At 43.6% G+C, this 17,357-nt stretch overlaps 1 protein-coding gene across 3 annotated transcripts in view; it reads right to left on the bottom strand.

Annotated features, from left to right (window-relative positions):
- Positions 1 to 4,789: 4,789 nt before the first annotated feature.
- The window catches only part of BPGM (bisphosphoglycerate mutase), a 32,006-nt gene continuing 19,438 nt past the window's right edge, over positions 4,790 to 17,357 (bottom strand). Inside the window, exon 3 of one of the 3 annotated variants that reach the window (XM_008258120.5) lies at positions 4,790 to 5,763. In XM_008258120.5, coding sequence (XP_008256342.3) covers positions 5,585 to 5,763 — 179 coding nt within the window. In that variant the 3' untranslated portion in view covers positions 4,790 to 5,584. 3 annotated transcript variants of the gene reach the window in all.

Raw genomic sequence — 17,357 nt, 5'->3', positions numbered from 1 at the left:
TCTGCAGGCGGCAGCTTAACCCACCATGCCACAGCACCAGCCCCAAGATAGAGCATCTTAAAACAATTCACTTTACATTGGTAGTACCCCCATTATCCTCAGAAGTCACAGACAGCAAGTTAACAGCCTCTAGACAGCAAAAGGAGAGAACAGCCTAGAACAAGTCCAAACTAGATTCAGGCCACTTTGTAATGGCTGCCAATTGGGTTCTTTACCAAAAACACAAAGTTCAGGACAGATTACTGATACCTTTCATTTTAACTGATCAGAGACTAAGTGGTTTCCCTTTTCAAAATCTACTGGCTGTGGCCAGCGCTGCAGCTCACTAGGCTAATCCTCTACCTGCGGCGCCGGCACACTGGGTTCTAGTCCCGGTCAGGGCGCTGGATTCTGTCCTGGTTGCTCCACTTGCAGTCCAGCTCTCTGCTATGGCACAGGAGGGCAGTGGAGGATGGCCCAAGTGCTTGGGCCCTGCACCCGCATGGGAGACCAGGAGGAAGCACCTGGCTCCTGGCTTCAGATTGGCGCAGTGCACCTGCCGCAGTGGCCATCTGGGGAGTGAACCAATGGAAGGAAGACCTTTCTGTCTCTCACTAACTCTGCCTCTCAAAAACAAAAAAATCTACTGGCTGATGTTTGTCATGTGTTTCAAAATAATTCAGTGGAGTGCAGGGACAGCGTGAGAGGTATCCATGACAACATCGTCACTGGGGATAAGAATATGAACATTTCTTGTTCACTTATATTCTCTATTTTTGTGAATATCTACAATTTTTTAAAACAAAATGACTTCCAGAAAATGTATCCCTGTCCAATCAAAGTAAATGCAAGCTCAAATGGCTTGCCTCAACTCAAATAAAGGGCAAGATGTTTCTCTATTGTGTGAACACAGGAAGTGGTGTTGACACTTGAGCTTACCATTAAAAACTTATCAAAAGAGCTTAATAAGTTGTAGAGGGCCTTCTTGCTGCATCCTGACTCAGCAGAGCACATCTCATGGTGAGACAGCAGTGCCTGCTCACCCCTTCGTCTCTTAGAAAGCAGCTAACGCCAGCACAGGGGCCCCAACCTCCTGGTCTGTTCTAATCCTAATCACCTCCCTGAGGCCTCATCTTCAATACCAGTATCACAGGGATTTTGGGATTAAGTTTCCAACATACGAACTTTTAGGGGACACATTCAACCCTAGCGCCCTCTAGTCCATACAAATTTCAGCAATTTTAGAAGACAGTGACTCTCAGCAGACTCATAGAATGGCAATGCCCTAAACAGCACTCTGGCCTCAGAATCAGCCCTTAAGGCATTCAGATTTGGCTATGAGAGTTTCTCAGGCATGGAAAGCCAAGACACTGTGGCAAAAATGATCTAAATGAAAGATCTCTGTGAGTGAGATCCCAGCGGAAAGAACGGGCCATCAAAAAAGGAGGTACCTTTCTCTGAAGGGAGGAAACTTTCACTTTGATTATGGCCTTGTCTAAATAAGGTCGGAGTTTGTGAACTCAAGAGGCTTCCATAGCCCTGGCAGCTCATAACAAGAGCCTTGGGTGATTACTGACATCATAAATAAGAATATCAGTTGTTAAATCAACAACAGGAGTCACTATGCACTTGCTCCCCATGTAGGATCTCTGTCCTTAATGTATTGTATTATGCAAATTAACGGTAAAACTAGTCTTCAAACAGTACTTTACACTTTGTGTGCCTGTGTGGGTGCAATCTGTTGAAATCTTTACTTGGTATATACTAAGTTGATCTTCTGTATATAATTAAAAATGAATCTTAATGAAGAACGGGATTGGAGAGGGAGTAGGAGATGGGATGGTTTGTGGGGGGGAGGGTGGTTATGGGGGGGAAGAACCAATATAATCCAAAAGTTGTGCTTTTGAAATTTATATTAAATAAAAGTTTTCTAAAATAAATGACAGTGCCTTTAATTTTGCCAGATAACCTCATAATTAGAGGGAGACTGGATGGCAGAAGTATTCTTATATTTCGAATGTTTCATCTTCCCCTTGGGATCACAGTGCAATGTGCAAACCCTCAGGCTAGAGCATACCACGGATCTGCCATCGCCAGATCTAAAATGAGGCAAGGCATAAAGTTAATAAAATGAAGAGTGTTATGTAAGTGGGTCTAAAACTTGCACAATCCCATTATGCAAAAAAACAAAACCAGGAAACACCCCCAGGATCTGCCACGCAAAGGGCAATTTTGCTGTGTTCCCAAGGGAAAGGGATGTGTGAAGACTCTGCAGGTGAGAGGGCAGACAGACAACCTTGCAGACGCTCACACATTGCTTGTTACGGTGTGAAATGCCACGGGGGATCAGAGCTCTGGCTGGAAGAGCTGCTCTCCCTGGCTTCATTCTGTCAAAAACAGTAAAGGCCCTAGGAAAGGAAAACCACAACTGTGTAGTAGGAATGAAGGGTGGAGGGTGCTGGCTCTCTGACCTCTTTCCTGAGGGTGGCTACCTGACCAGAATTTCTGCTTGGTCTCCAATCTGGCCAACTGCAGCCCAACCGGAACTGCGTCTAACAGGCTCACATTCTGACCCCAAGAAAAGCATCCTTTTCCTCCAAGCTACAGGGCATGAGGAGGCTTCCCAGGCTGGAAGACAAATAACCACACTGCACATCGGGAACCACATTTTAACCCAAGCAGCCATGATCCAGGATGAGAAACGATTTGCAAATCTTGGGCAAAACTATCTGGTAGAACTTGAAACAGTTCACATTAATCATATACATTAGATGTATTATATTCTAACCAAGGATATGTTATTAACTTAGTTCTCAAGTTAGTACTAGACAACACAAGAACTTTCGCTTTCCAAAGCAGATTGGCTCTTAGAAAAAATTTCTTGGGGCAGTTGTGGTGCAGTATAAAGACAGGATGGGCCAGTGCTGCGGCTCACTAGGCTAATCCTCCGCCTTGCGGTGCCAGCACACCGGGTTCTAGTCCCGGTCGGGGTGCCGGATTCTGTCCCAGTTGCCCCTCTTCCAGGCCAGCTCTCTGCTGTGGCCAGGGAGTGCAGTGGAGGATGGCCCAGGTCCTTGGGCCCTGCACCCCATGGGAGACCAGGAGAAGCACTTGGCTCCTGCCATCAGATCAGCGTGGTGTGCTGGCTGCAGCGCACCGGCCACGGCGGCCATTGGAGGGTGAACCAACGGCAAAGGAAGACCTTTCTCTCTGTCTCTCTCTCTCACTGTCCACTCTGCCTGTCAAAAAAAAAAAAAAAAAAAAAAAAAAAAAAAAAAAAAAAAAACAGGATGGAAAATCCTGAAGACAATTTCAGAGATACGGAATAAAAAATGGTCCAGGGGCCAGCGCAGTGTCATAATGGGTAAAGCCGCCACCTGCAGTGCCAGCATCCCATATGGGTGCCAGTTCAAGTCCCGGCTGCTCCACTTCCGATCCAGCTCTCTGCTATGGCCTGGGAAAGCAGTAGAAGATGGCCCAAAAGTCCTTGGGCCCCTGCACCTGCATGGGAGACCCAGAAGAGGCTGCTGGTTCCTGGCTTTGGATCGACGCAGCTCCGGCCATTTCAGCCATCTGTGGAGTGAAACAGTGGATGGAAGACCTCTCTCTCTCTCTCTGCCTCTCTTTCTTTCTCTGTGTAACTCTTTCAAATAAATAGTTTTTTTTTTTTTTAATGGTCCATGTTGTATCCTACTCATACATTTAGAATTCTAGGAAGATGTGGTAGTTGCCATCTTGACCATGATCTGATTCCTAGAGCAGTATTTGGCTACTCAAGAACTCTAAACCAAAGGAACACAGATAAACCCGCAGTCTATAAGGCAATAAGGTAACACATCCCACATCCTCACGAATCACAGATGTGACCAGCTATGAGCAAACCACACTCATCTATCTTCAGCCATCTTCTTTGGCCAACCTCAAGGAGTCCTGAATTAGGAGCAAATGGATACCAAGACGTAGCCAAGGCTTTCATTACCTTCAAATGCCCGTTTTACTATAAAATAAATGAATCCATCAATGTAAAACCATGAAAAAATGTTAAGTATCTATAAAAGCTACTAGAGCTTCAAATTTTTAAATTCATTTTCTCTTCCTTCCTCCCTCTCTCCTTCCCTCCCTCCCTGAGATGACTACCTAGCTAGAGTGTGCATTCCCAACCACTGGTTCACTCCCCGAATGCCCACACAGTCCTTGGCTGGAGCTGAACCCAAGAGCCAGGAACCTGACGCCAGTATCCCTAACAGCTGGCAAGAACTCAACTACTGGAGTCATCATTGCTGCCTCCAGGGTCCGCACTTAGCAGGAAGCTGGAGTTGGGAGTGAAGCCACACACCGTGCCCAGTATGATACAGGCACCTTAACTGCTAAGCCAAATGCCTGCGTCCTGTGAATGTTTCCATGATTTTATCACTGAAATACATGTGGCTTGCTTTGAAACAGAGGGAATTGTTTTGTTTAAAGTGATTTCTTACACTCCCACAGCACTGAAAAGCAAATTGTGAACCAAAGGATCCTGAAGCTTGATTAGCAATCAGTTCTGTTCCTGGCCCTGACTGCTCTGTACTACAGTCTTTGGCCCTAAGCTGTTACACAGTGTATGCGACAAGTCCCTACACCATGTCCCCTGTTCCTGTGAATTCAAGCATCATGCTTGCCGTCCTCAACCCAAACCTTCGACTTACAGGACATCAGGTGTGTCAGTGTTGAAATACATCAGTTGTTTGAGTGGTACAGGGTGGCATGAGTCAAAGACTAGTTCAGAGGCTGACCTACAACTTATCAAACACAAGGAGACACTTTGGGGGTGTAATTTTCAGTCACAGAACTTTATTTTTAAACCAGTTGTAAGTACCCAAAAATTAAAGTTCAAAAACCAAAAACAAAGACTCTAACAGCCACAGGTGCTGCCTACCTTCTATTCATTCTAGGGATCAGAGAGGAAGTCTACTGAGTGGCAAACAAAGGGTGTCTCTGGACCAGAGACAAGTTAAGGACCTTGTTGGTGTCATTGTGGTGGTGACGGCTGGCTCTCTTAAAGGAACCTCTCTGTGACTTTCCCACTTATTGGGCCTCTGGTCTTAACTATCAAAGCATCTCTTTTCCTAGAGGAAAAGACTAGTAATAAATACTTATCTACAGTGTATTAATATTTCTTACTAATATCTAGTATCACTATTTTCAAAGTTCTTATTAAATAGAAAAGTAAACTACTTACTGAAATAGTGCCTGTCAATTGTGACTCAATGATCTACTGATTGATGAATACTTTAAACTTCATCTCCACTTGCTATTATCTTGTTTCAAAAATGTACAACCTTAATTAAACTCCACTAGTTTCTAGCTTGGTGACTAATTCAAACAGGGCTAGCAAGAAAGCTAGTCCGTAAGGCCTATGACATAAGCACTTAGACATCATGAAGCCTTATCTGGGTCAAGTTATCTAGATATCTATATAAACTAATCCAGGGCTAGCTCTGGGGGAAAAAAAAAAAAACTCTAAAAAAATTAGGGGAAAAAAAAAAAACAACAAAGAGGCCAGCACCCAGACACACTGCATGTTACTCCTTTTGAATCTACTCCTAGTTGGCATTTGGCAAAGACTTTATTTTTCAGCTCGTTTCACTTTTCCTTGATCCTCAACTTTCTTAATGGCTGCTTGGATCGCCTCTTGGTCCCCCAGGAACTGGTGGGGCCCAACAGCACGCAGGTTTTCATCCAGTTCCAGGAGAATGGGGACTCCGGTTGGCAGAGTTATGTTGATAATGTCTTCGTCTGAGATACCTGTCGATTGGGGAGGAAGGGACAAGGTATTAAAGACAACCCAGCAGGAAGCTCTGCTTAATCATTGTTTAACTACATGTTTACTTTATTCCACATTAAATGTGTGCCTGGAAACGAAGCCAAACACTCTGAGGGATTGCAGCTAGTTTCTGGAAGCCAGAAACTCTCCAGAAATTAAAAAAGAAAAACATACCACAGTGTAATAGCATCAAATGCTAAACTTTAGAACAACAGATACTTCTTGGGACAACCTGCTCCTCGTTGTTTCCTATCTAAATCTGAAAGCAATGAAAATTATACTCTCCTTGCCCACGTTTTTGTTACTGGTTTCCACAGGGTTCATTTCATATTGAAAAGTGGGAAATGAACCAAGGGCATCCCCCGTGTTTCCCTTATATTTGTAGTCCCTGTGTAGGTCCTAAAATTAAGGCTTCCCTCTCCTCTCTGAATCCAGGTCTGCGTTAGAATATTGTTGGTTTCCCAACAACAAGTGAGCCTGGGGTGCCCTGACTAAACCCAGTCAAGCAGGAATGTCTCCACCAATGCTTTCTGCAGCACAGTCTAGAAGGATCAGGAGAGGATTCTGCAGCATGCCTATCGTCCCTTTTAACTCCAAATGCTAGTAGAGGGCTATGCACGATGGGCAAGTCGCTTCTAATCTTTTAAAAAATACAATCAGACTACAGGTAATTCAACTTCGATCAGAAGACTTGGAGTTATAGTAATTGCAATAGTAGAAATAATATTTCTATTGTTAGGGCTATTTTTGTTAAAGATGTATTTATTTATTTGAAAGGCAGAGTTGCAGAGAGGCAGAGGCAGAGAGAGAGAGGTCTTCCATCTGCTAGTTTACTTCCCAAATGGCTGAAACAGCTGCAGCTGGGCTGATCCGAAGTCAGGAACCTGGAGCTTCTTCTGGGTCTTCCCTTGTGGGTGCAGGGGCCCAAGGACTTGGACCACCTTCTGCTGCTTTCCCAGGCACATTATCAGGAAGCTGGATTGGAAGTGGAGCAGCTAGGATTTGAACTGGCACCCAAATGGGATGCCAGCACTGCAGATGGTGGCTTTACCTGCTATGCCACAATGCTGGCCCTATTGCTATTTTTAACATACATGTCCTGAGTACAAATTTTTTTTTTCTTTTTTTCTTTTTCTTTTTTTTTTTTTTTTTTTGACAGGCAGAGTGGACAGTGAGAGAGAGAGACCGAGAGAAAGGTCTTCCTTTTTGCCGTTGGTTCACCCTCCAATGGCCGCCGCGGCCGGCGCACTGCGGCCGGCGCACCGCGCTGATCCGATGGCAGGAGCCAGGTACTTACCCTGGTCTCCCATGGGGTGCAGGGCCCAAGTACTTGGGCCATCCTCCACTGCACTCCCTGGCCACAGCAGAGAGCTGGCCTGGAAGAGGGGCAACTGGGACAGAATCCGGCGTCCTGACCGGGACTAGAACCCAGTGTGCCGGTGCCGCAAGGCGGAGGATTAGCCTAGTGAGCCGCGGCGCCGGCCCTGAGTACAAATTACATGGCAGGTATTCTTCTGAGCACTCTATATATATTAAGTCTTTTAAAAAATGATTTATTTATTTATTTGAAAGGCACAGTTACAGAGAGGCAGAGAGAGAGGGAAGTCCTCCATTCACTTGTTCACTCCCCAAATGGCTGCAATGAATGACCAGGGCTGGGCCAGGTCGAATCCAGGAGCCAGGAGCTTCTTCTGGGTTTCCCATGTGGGTGCAGGGGCCCAAAAACTTGGGCCATCCGCTGCTGCCCTCCCAGGCACATTAATAGGGAGCTAGATTGGAAGTGGAACAGCCGGGACTCGAACCAGCACAAACATGGGATACCAGTGTTACAGGCCATTGCTTTAAACCCACTGAGCCACAGTGCTGGCCCCTGTATTAACTAATTTAATAATCACTGCAATCCCATGAGGAAATGAGCCATTATTTTCTCCATGTAACAAGTTCTGGCACAGTCAAGTTAAGCCCAAGTGTGTCTACCTACTGAATAATGTAATGCTGTTCAAGTTTCTCTGAGTTCAAAATGGGCAAGGAGAGGCTACGAGAAAAGAGATGTAGTGCGCAAACTCAAGGTATTCAAATGATCCGCTTTAAAAACCTCCCTTTATTAATTAATTAATCAACTTCCACATTCTAACATTTACTTCCCTACCATATTAAAAGAAAGGCCCTTGGTGAGCAAGTTTTAAGGAAAGTCCAAAGGTTTATCTTTACTTGATGGTGGCAGAATAAGTTATTACCAGTTAGTTATCAATGTACTTTGTCATCTTAATTAGCCACTGGTTAGCAGAAAACACTGCACTAGATTCTTAACACAGGGGTGGCTCTTTATTAGAATTTTATGTCTAGGCCTAGAAAAGCTTCCTATTAACTTTTACGTGTCAACTATCCATAGTCAAACAGCTATGAAACAATGAAAAGCTCAGGAACCAGGAAAACCATGTCTCTTCCAAGTGTACCGCCCCATCACTTTCTCTGCCAGCCCCTGCTCAATACATTAACTCAATAATTTAGGCAAGTAAACTCTCCCAGGCCTCAGTCTCCCCATCAAGTTAAAGGAAAACAAACAAACAAACAAACAAAAAACAAGAGGCAGAAGATGATGGTGACAAGGAAGGAGGAGAAAACAAAAATTGCACACTCTCCTACCCGCGTCAGGATGGGCTGTTGAATGTAAGGCAATGAAGCAGCGCAGGAGGGGTTTCTTGTTTCCCTACCAGGAAATCCCTTCTGGGTAGAAGAGTTCAAGGGAAGCTCCTCTGCCCTGCCAAGCTTCTAACCGCCTCACTGCACCTTTACCCAGGATTATCACCACAAACTAAAGCTGACCACAAGAGATAAATTCAGCCCAGACATCCAGCTGTTTAGCAAGGAGAGGCCGCCCCTCCACCAGGTCAGACAGGGCAGCCGGCTGTGCAGCAGCTGCCACACGTATCCCTTGGAGAGAGCAGGATGGCGAATTCAGTAGCATGGGTTCAGAGCCAGCTGCCCAGAGACTTCAGAACCCAAACTCTCAACTGCAAATCCAGGGGAAGCTATGGAGGACCTGAAGGCGAATTCACTCAGCTAACCAGTAGTCAAGAACCCTTTTAAATGCACAGTTCTCTGGGGAAGGGAATGTGTGGCGTTGGCCAATAGTTTGTCTTTAATGAGCTATAAAAACAGAGGACAGTCTCTTAAAACAGCAGAGTTCCTCTATGTTCAGTGGCTAAGAAAGGCAGGGGCACCTTAGAGGCAGGCAAGCATGGGGACTCTGTCCTGTTCACATCCAGCTGCGGCACAGGGCCATCTTCACCCGCTCCACACTCTAAGCATTGCTCACTGAACTGCAGAGAAAGATGGATTTATTTCTCCAGTTGATCTAAATTTCTGCTGCAAAAAATTTGCTAGGAGATCACTATTTCATGACCATGCTTAACAAATTTACCAAGAGAAGCAGAAATTGTGGGTGTACATACCTATTAGCCCCTCACATTCACCACTTACAGACTGTGTGGCTTTACAGCACCAACCAGCTATTAATATTGACTTAAGTTCTAAGGCCCAGGACTTTGTTAGAATGACCAAACACTCTACTTCTATTCACCACTCTTCTGGAGTCATGGCTCAGCCAACTAGGTAAGACAATGGCAGGGAGGTGGGCGGGAAAGGCCTCTGATACATTAGAAAGCAAGACTTCTAACCGTCCTATTCACAGATGACATAATCCCATCAAGAGCTGCTACAACTAATAAACTAGTTCAGCAAGGGTGCAGCAGCTTAACCAACTGTGCCACACTGCCAGCCCCGTAAGGTCAGTATAGAGAAACCTATTGCATTCTTCACAGTAACACTAAGCAACATGAAAGTGAGATTAACTAAACAACTTCATGTACAATATCAAACAGAATAAAATACTAAGGATAAATTTAACCAAGGAAGTACAAAATTTATACTCCGAACACTACATAAACAGTGTTCAAATTAAAGACCAAAATATATGGGAAGTCATCCCATGTTCTCATTTTGGAACAGTTAGTATTATTAAGATGGTAATATCCCAGGGGCTGGCGCCATGGCTCACTTGGTTAATCCTCCAACTGTGGCACCAGCATCCCATATGGGCACTGAGTTCTGGTCCCAGTTGCTCCTTTCCAGTCCAGCTGTCTGCTGTGGCCCAGGAGGACAGTGGAGGATGGCCCAGGTGTTTGGCTCTGCACCCGCATGGGAGACCAGGAGACCTGGCTCCTGGCTTCAGATTGGCACAGCGCCGGCCGTGGTGGCCATTTGGGGAGTGAACCAATGGAAGGAAGACCTTTCTCTCTGTCTCTCACTGTCTAAAACTCTATCTGTCAAAAACAAACAAACAAACAAAAAAAGTCATGGGTTAGACCAGCACTGCGGCTCAATAGGCTAATCCTCCGCCTGCAGCACCAGCACCCAGGGTTCTAGTCCCGGTCAGGGTGCCGGATTCTGTCCCGGTTGCCCCTCTTCCAGGCCAGCTCTCTGCTGTGGCCCAGGAATGCAGTGGAGGATAGCCCAAGTACTTGGGCCCTGCACCTGCATGGGAGACCAGGAGAAGTACCTGGCTCCTGGCTTCGGATCAGTGCGATGCACCGTTTGCAGCGCGCCGGCTGCGGCGGCCATTGGAGGGTGAACCAGCGGCAAAGGAAGACCTTTCTCTCTGTCTGTCTCTCTCTCTCTCACTGTCCACTCTGCCTGAACAAACAAACAAAAAAAAAAAAAAAATCATGGGTTAAAGGATTAGGAGTGGACCTTAAAAAAAAAAAAAAAAAAAAAAAAAAAAAAGATGGCAATATTCCCCAACTTAACATACAGATGCAACACAATCCCTATCAAAACCTGAACTGACATTTCTGTAGAAAGTGACAAGCTTACCTTAAAATTCTTATGGAAATTTGAGGTTCTTGAATAGCCAAAACAATATTGCAAAAACAAACAAAAAGGACCAAGTTGAGGGACTCACAGTTCCTGATTTCAAAATTTACTACAAAGCTACAGTAAACAAGGTAGTGTGGTATTTACCTGTGGTTTTCTACTCACATTAGCACAGCCACATAGATTGATGAAAATGAATTGAGTCTAAAATATATTCTTAAAATTCTGACCAACTGATTTCCCACAAGTGTGCAAGGACAACTAAATGCAGAAAGAATAGTCTTTTCAACAAATGGTGCTGAAAGCACTACAGATTCCCATCCAGAAAAATGATGCTGGACTCTGATCTTGCACCAAACATAAAAATAAACTAAGCTGGATCAAAGAGTTGGGTGCAAGAGCTAAAACTATACAACTATGAATAAAATACAGGAGCAAAACCTTCATGACCTTGAATTAGGTGACGCTTTCTTAGATATGACACCAGAAGTGCAAGCAGTTAAGGGGAAAAAACAAACTGGGCAAATATAAATGAAGAGTGTACTTCCAAAGACACCATCAAGGGGCCGGTGTTGTGGCACAGCAGGTAAAGCTGCCACATGCAATGCCGGCTGCTCCACTCCTAATCCAGCTCCTTGCTAACTGTCTGGGAAAAGCAGCAGGAGATGGCCCAAGCCCTGGGGCCCCGGCCACCTACGTGGGAGACCCGGAAGAAATTCCTGACTAAGGCCTGGCCCAGCTCTGGTCACTGCAGCCATCTGAGGAGTGAACCAGCAGACAGAAGATCTCTGTATCTTCCTCTATAAAATTCTGACTTTCAAGTAAATAAATAAATCTCAAAAAAGAAAAAAAGACACTATTAAGAACATGAAAAGGCAACTCAGATAATGGAAGAAAAATTTTGAAAATCCTATCTAATAAGGATTTGTATCTAGAATATATAAAAAAACTGTTGTACATTAATAAAAATTTTAAAATGGGAAAAAGATTTGAACAGTTTTCCAAGAAAGCTGTACATCTGGCCAATAAGCACATGAAAAGATGCTCAACACCATTAACCAACAGGGAAATGCAACTCAGAATCACAATGAGATTCCACTTCAAACTGATTAGGATGGTTCCCATCAAAAAGTCAGATGATAAACCAGTGTTAATGTGAATGTGGGAAAATTATCATCATGATACATTGTAAAATTAAGACAGTAAAAAGCTGCAGCCTTTTTGGAAAACAATCTAACAGGTAGTTAATTAAACACATCGACTTGAACGACCCAGCAATTCCACTCCTAGGTATATACCGAAGAGAAAGTAGACATCATACACAAACCTTCATGGTAGCATCATAAATAACCCAAATGTGGGCACAGCCCAAATGGCCATCGACTGACTAATAAATGGATAAATTGAGTGTGGTGTATCCATACAGTGGACTATTATTTGGTAATAAGATGGAGTGAGGTGCTGATAGAAAGCCACGACATGGATGAATCTTGAGAAACCAGTCACAAAGCAGCACCCAATACATGATTCCATTATATGACATTTCCAAGATAGGCAAATCTATAGTGACATAAAGGAGATTAGGGGTTGGGGTGAGGGAAGCATGAAATTGGTGATACTAGGGATAGTGGTGACAGCTAAGGGGTACAGAGTTCCTTTGTGGGGTAATGAAAAAATTTTAAAGATTTATTTAGTTACTTGGAAGTCAGAGTTACACACAGAGAGAGAGAGGAGAGGCAGAGAGAGAGAGGCAGAGAGAGAGAGAGAGAGAGAGAGGTCTTCCATCCGATGGTTCACTCCCCAATTGGCCGCAATGGCCAGAGCTGCACCGATCTGAAGCCAGGAGCCAAGAGCTTCTTCTGGGTTTCCCACGTGGGTGCAGGGGCCTGAGGACTTGGGCCATCTTCTACTGCTTTCCCAGGCCACAGCAGAGAGCTGGATGGGAAATGGAGCAGCCGGGTCTCGAACCGGCACCCATATGGGATGCCAGCACTTCAGACCAGGGTTTAACCTGCTGTGCCACAAGCGCCGACCCCATGAAAATGTTCTAAAACCGACTGCAGTGACAGATTTACAACTCCGTAAATACACTAAGAGCCACTGAATTACTCTAACTGGTGAACTGCACAGTATGTGAATTATGTCTTACTTACACTGTTGGAATACTAAGCACGTCCAGAAAAGTTAAATAAACCTGCTCAAGTCACAAGATTAAGGCCATAAAAATGGAACTAAAAATGGAACTGATTTTGGTCATTCCCAAATCACGCGACTTACACTCTGGTCATCTGAGTGGTTGTTTTCACCCCAGACGGGGAGGGGTGAGGAGGTGGAGAGTGTTTCTATGTATGTTCTAACATCACTGAACGGTGGATACTAACTGGACAGGAAAGGGCATGAACAGGTCTGACTCCTTTAAAACTACTAATAATGGGATCGCGACGGGCCAGGTTTAGGGGCTGCTGCTCATGATCTTAGAAATGAGTTCTAGGTCTTTGGTAGGATCTAGGGTACAGGGGACCCAGCTGTTTGACCAGGCCTCAGGACTAACAGATCCAACAGGTCCTCTCTTTAACAGTATCACTCTAAGCTCACTGCCCAACAATCCACTTTTGTGAGGGATCTAATTGAACAGCCAACTAAATAAAAGCCACGAGAACCATAATATTTCACACACGAAGGAAGGCGAGCTCAACAAAAATAGAAATGCTTCCAATAAACAGATTAAAGTTAACATTCCACTTTAATGACTATTCAAGACATTCACAATTACTTAAAAATACTTAAAATACTTAGACTAGTTAATAATCAATGAGACAAGCTACTAAAATTTTAAAATAGCAAATTGGGAAAACCACAGTGAAGCCATCACTCATGATTCAATTTTGGCATAAGCTACATTCTTCATCCTGTGAAAGTTAAACAAGTAGAGCTTTTAAGACCAGAATAATCCATTTGCACTGGATTAAACCAAATTGAATTAGTGTTTTATTATGTAATAGACAATTACAAATTCATTCACTGGAATATTATATGAGAGTTAAAATGAGTAGCTAGATACCACATCTTCTGATAATTGACACAGATACTTATATAATGTTCAGGAATGTCACCAACTTTTCCCTCTTCATCACTTGTCCCTCTGCACTTCAAATATTGTATTTTTTTATTTTTTTAAATTTGCTTGAAAGATCTTCTATCTGCTGGTTCACTCTCCAAATGCCCACAACAGCCTGGCCTAGGACAGGGTGAAGCCATGAGCGTGGCACTCAATCTAGACTTCCCTCCCATGTGGGTGCTAAGAACCCAAGCACTTGCATCACCATCTGCTGCCTCCCATAAGCATTAGCAGGAAGCTGGAATCAGAAGCGCAGCGAGGACTTGAACCCAGGCACTCTGCAACATGGGCTGCTCATGAAGGAACAGCTGGAGTTAACTGAAATCAGCTTAATTGCAATTAATTTACAAGACTGGGATATTACAATTGAGAAATCATCAAAAGTTTCAGGGGTCAGCCAAGGGAGTGATTCAAGACCATTTAAATGAACTTCACTGCACACAGGACTAACTTCCAAAAGTTAAACCTGCACCTAGAAGCCTCCTCGCCCAGGCCTCTGTGGCAAGAACAGGAACTAGCAACAAACTGCTATGTACACTGTATACCCAGCACAGCACTGGGGTATGTCTGCTACTGGAAGTGCCTGTGCTAGTGCTCATTTCTCCACTAGGATTACAAGTTCCTTGAGAGTCAGAACAGCTGTATTCATTTCACGATCACCCAGGCTCTTAGTGCCTTAATAAACGTTTGCTCAACTGTAAGTAATACTCTCATGAGTTAGCTTCTAGGATCCAGAAACTATTTAGTTGCATGACCTACTAAATATACACATTACAATTGTATATACTGTATAAATCTACCTTTTACATATAACTACATGCTACAAGGAATAAAATGTTAATTAAAAACCCTAGGGGTGGGGTTTGGCAGTTCAGAATTGCATGTCCCACATCAGAGTGCTGATGTTCAATATCTGCCTCTGTTCAAGACTCCAGCTTCCTGCTAATGTGGATCTGGGGAGGCAGCAGTGATGGCTTATTGCATCCCTGCACCCATGGGGGAGATGTGGGTCGAGTTCTCGGCTCTGAATTTCTGCCTGACCAGTCCTGGCCATTGTGGGCATTCGGGAAGTGAGCCAACAGAGGAGAGCTCTCTCTCTCTCTCTCAAATAAATTAGGAAAAAAAATTCCAAAGTATAAATCCTGTATTTGAAAGCAATCCAAAGACTGTCACAGATACAATACTGGCCAAATTTCAGCAACAGATCAAAGGAAGACATAAGCTTAAGAAAAGGAAGGACCTTGTATGTCTAACTCTACTGGAATAGGACTTGATTTAATGGGCCTTGGACAAAAATAGCTGAACTGAATGAGTTCTGCTTCCCTGGGATTTTCAATTAAGTCTACTTAGTAAAATCACTACTGCTGCTTTGATTAAAGACTGTGCTCCTTCCCCTTAAAACCTTACCAATAAGAAAGGAGGATTTAAAGATTGCTAGCCTCAAACAAAATATTCTTTACACACAGGGTTAATAAAGTACACAATCCAAATGAAATGTCTTCGATACAGCCTTTGGTTTTCTCCAAAGTGTGTGCTTAAAATCTTGGAACTTTAGGAAAGAGAAGATATGTTCAGAGAGGAAAAAATTTGCTACAGACAAGAAGAAACCCCAATTCTGCAATATATTCTCTGGGGTTAGAAGAAGACACAGCCCCAATCAACTCATTTACTCCCCTTTCCCAGTCAAGGAAGGCACAATTCAAATTCTAATGATGGACCAGAGTGATAAGGGCTCTGAACTCTGTGTTCTCATTTGAGATAACAGTTCTTTATTCTTCTATGGTCATTTTGAACTGAAACAAGACAATTCTGAATTTCACAGATGCTCCATTTACTTTTATTTTAATTAAGAATTGAATCCTATAAATGTGCAACTTAAAAAAAAAAGATAGGCTGGGGAGCAACTGAAAATGAATTATTTGAATACAAGGCTACTTAATAAAGTTCATGGAAAATGGAATTGAAAGATAAGGCTTTTTGGTGGCAAAAAATAATATTCAAACCCAGGCTTACAAGGGGATCTTCAAAGAGTTTATGTAAATATGTACTATAATAAAATTGCATGGACGTCCCCTAATATTCATGGATATCTAAAAAATTTTTCCAAAAATTTTTTGTAGTATCCTCACATACTTGCAATAGCATAATGGTAGGATAACAGCCTCTAATTTAGAATAAGGCAGAGAAAATAATTAATTCCACATTTAACTTTATGGTTAACATAGCCAATAATGTTTAAACATGAAGGTTTCTGTAAATCAACTATACTTGTAATAAAAGAAAGCTTAATCACTAAGCAACTGTCTGCCTCACAGAAAAGAGATCTGAACTTGCTGCTTCTGAAAATATCACATTAAAATGCCAAAGGTGACCAGCTTGCCAGTCCTGGTCCCCACGCCAGTCCCAGCTGACCTTTCCTCCAAGATTCTCTAATTTTATCTCACCACTTCTTTGCCTTGCTGTGTGTGCAGCAGGACTCAAGTTTTTCCTTCGTGAGCGTCCTGCATGCCATTCTCATTCCAAACTTGGAACTGCCTAGCCCTGTGCTTGAACCCAGACTAAACAACCCACTTCCTCTGGGAAGACGCAGACTATATCCAATGCTGCAGTTTGGTACCTGGCTTTTCCTTCATTAAGGGCCAGCAGGAAACAAACAGGAAGTGACTGTGCCAACCACAGAGAGAAACACAGGCCTGTCTGGAGCTCTGCAGAACAGGATGCTTTTGGATACCAAGACTATGTTAGCAGTCTTCATGGTGGTGCTTTGTGGAAAATGTGTTTCCACCGCTCAGAAGGGGACCCCACTTCAACCTGGACTCAAAGTATAAGCACTGTTTGTTTCCAAAAATCAGTAAAGCAGTCCTTTAAGAAGGTATTTTCTTACTATATAGTATTTCATGTCCTTTTGCCTTTTTGCTTCTAAAAGCATTAAGAACTATCAGATTAAAAGTAAAGCAATCTGAAAACCACACACAACTTACAAGCAGATACTCTATAAATAAGCTGACAGAGGCCTCACCAGCCAAGGTGCTGTTACATGGTTCCTAAGTTCACAATCCTTACACAGAGCACTACCTACCCACTTGCATGTCACCTGTGTTGACTCACTCCTAGGAAACAAGGTTTTGAGAAAAAAAAAAAAAAAGCAGGTGGAAACTTAACTAAGACTACAATTTAGTGACAAATAAACAGATAATTCTGAGTTGGAAAAGCCTTTACCAGAAGAGCTCACAAGTCTAAGTGACATTAGCAAGATGTAACAAGGCTTCATGGTCAGCAGCTTATATATAACTACTGATAAGAGAATCTGAAAGGTCACCTGTGGTGGGCACTGTGGTGCAGTGGGTTTATCTGCTGCATTTGATGCCCACATCTCATAACAGAGTGCCTGGTTTCCAGTCCTGCCTCTGCTTCCAAACACACACCCTGGGAGACAGCAGACAATGACTCAAATACTTGGATCCCTGCCACCTAGTGGGAGATAGAGATGGAGTTCCTGGCTCCTAGCTTCGACCTGACCCAGCCTAGGATACTGCGGGCATTTGGGGAGTGAGCCAACAGACAGAAAATCTCTATCACTCT

This window comes from Oryctolagus cuniculus, chromosome 3 (genome assembly GCF_051225735.1).
Source record: "Oryctolagus cuniculus isolate XC-2025 breed Fujian yellow rabbit chromosome 3, ASM5122573v1, whole genome shotgun sequence".
Classification (NCBI taxonomy): Eukaryota; Metazoa; Chordata; class Mammalia; order Lagomorpha; family Leporidae; genus Oryctolagus; species Oryctolagus cuniculus.
The sequence above is the reverse complement of the archived record's forward strand: the minus strand, read 5'-3'. Positions and strand labels throughout refer to the sequence as shown.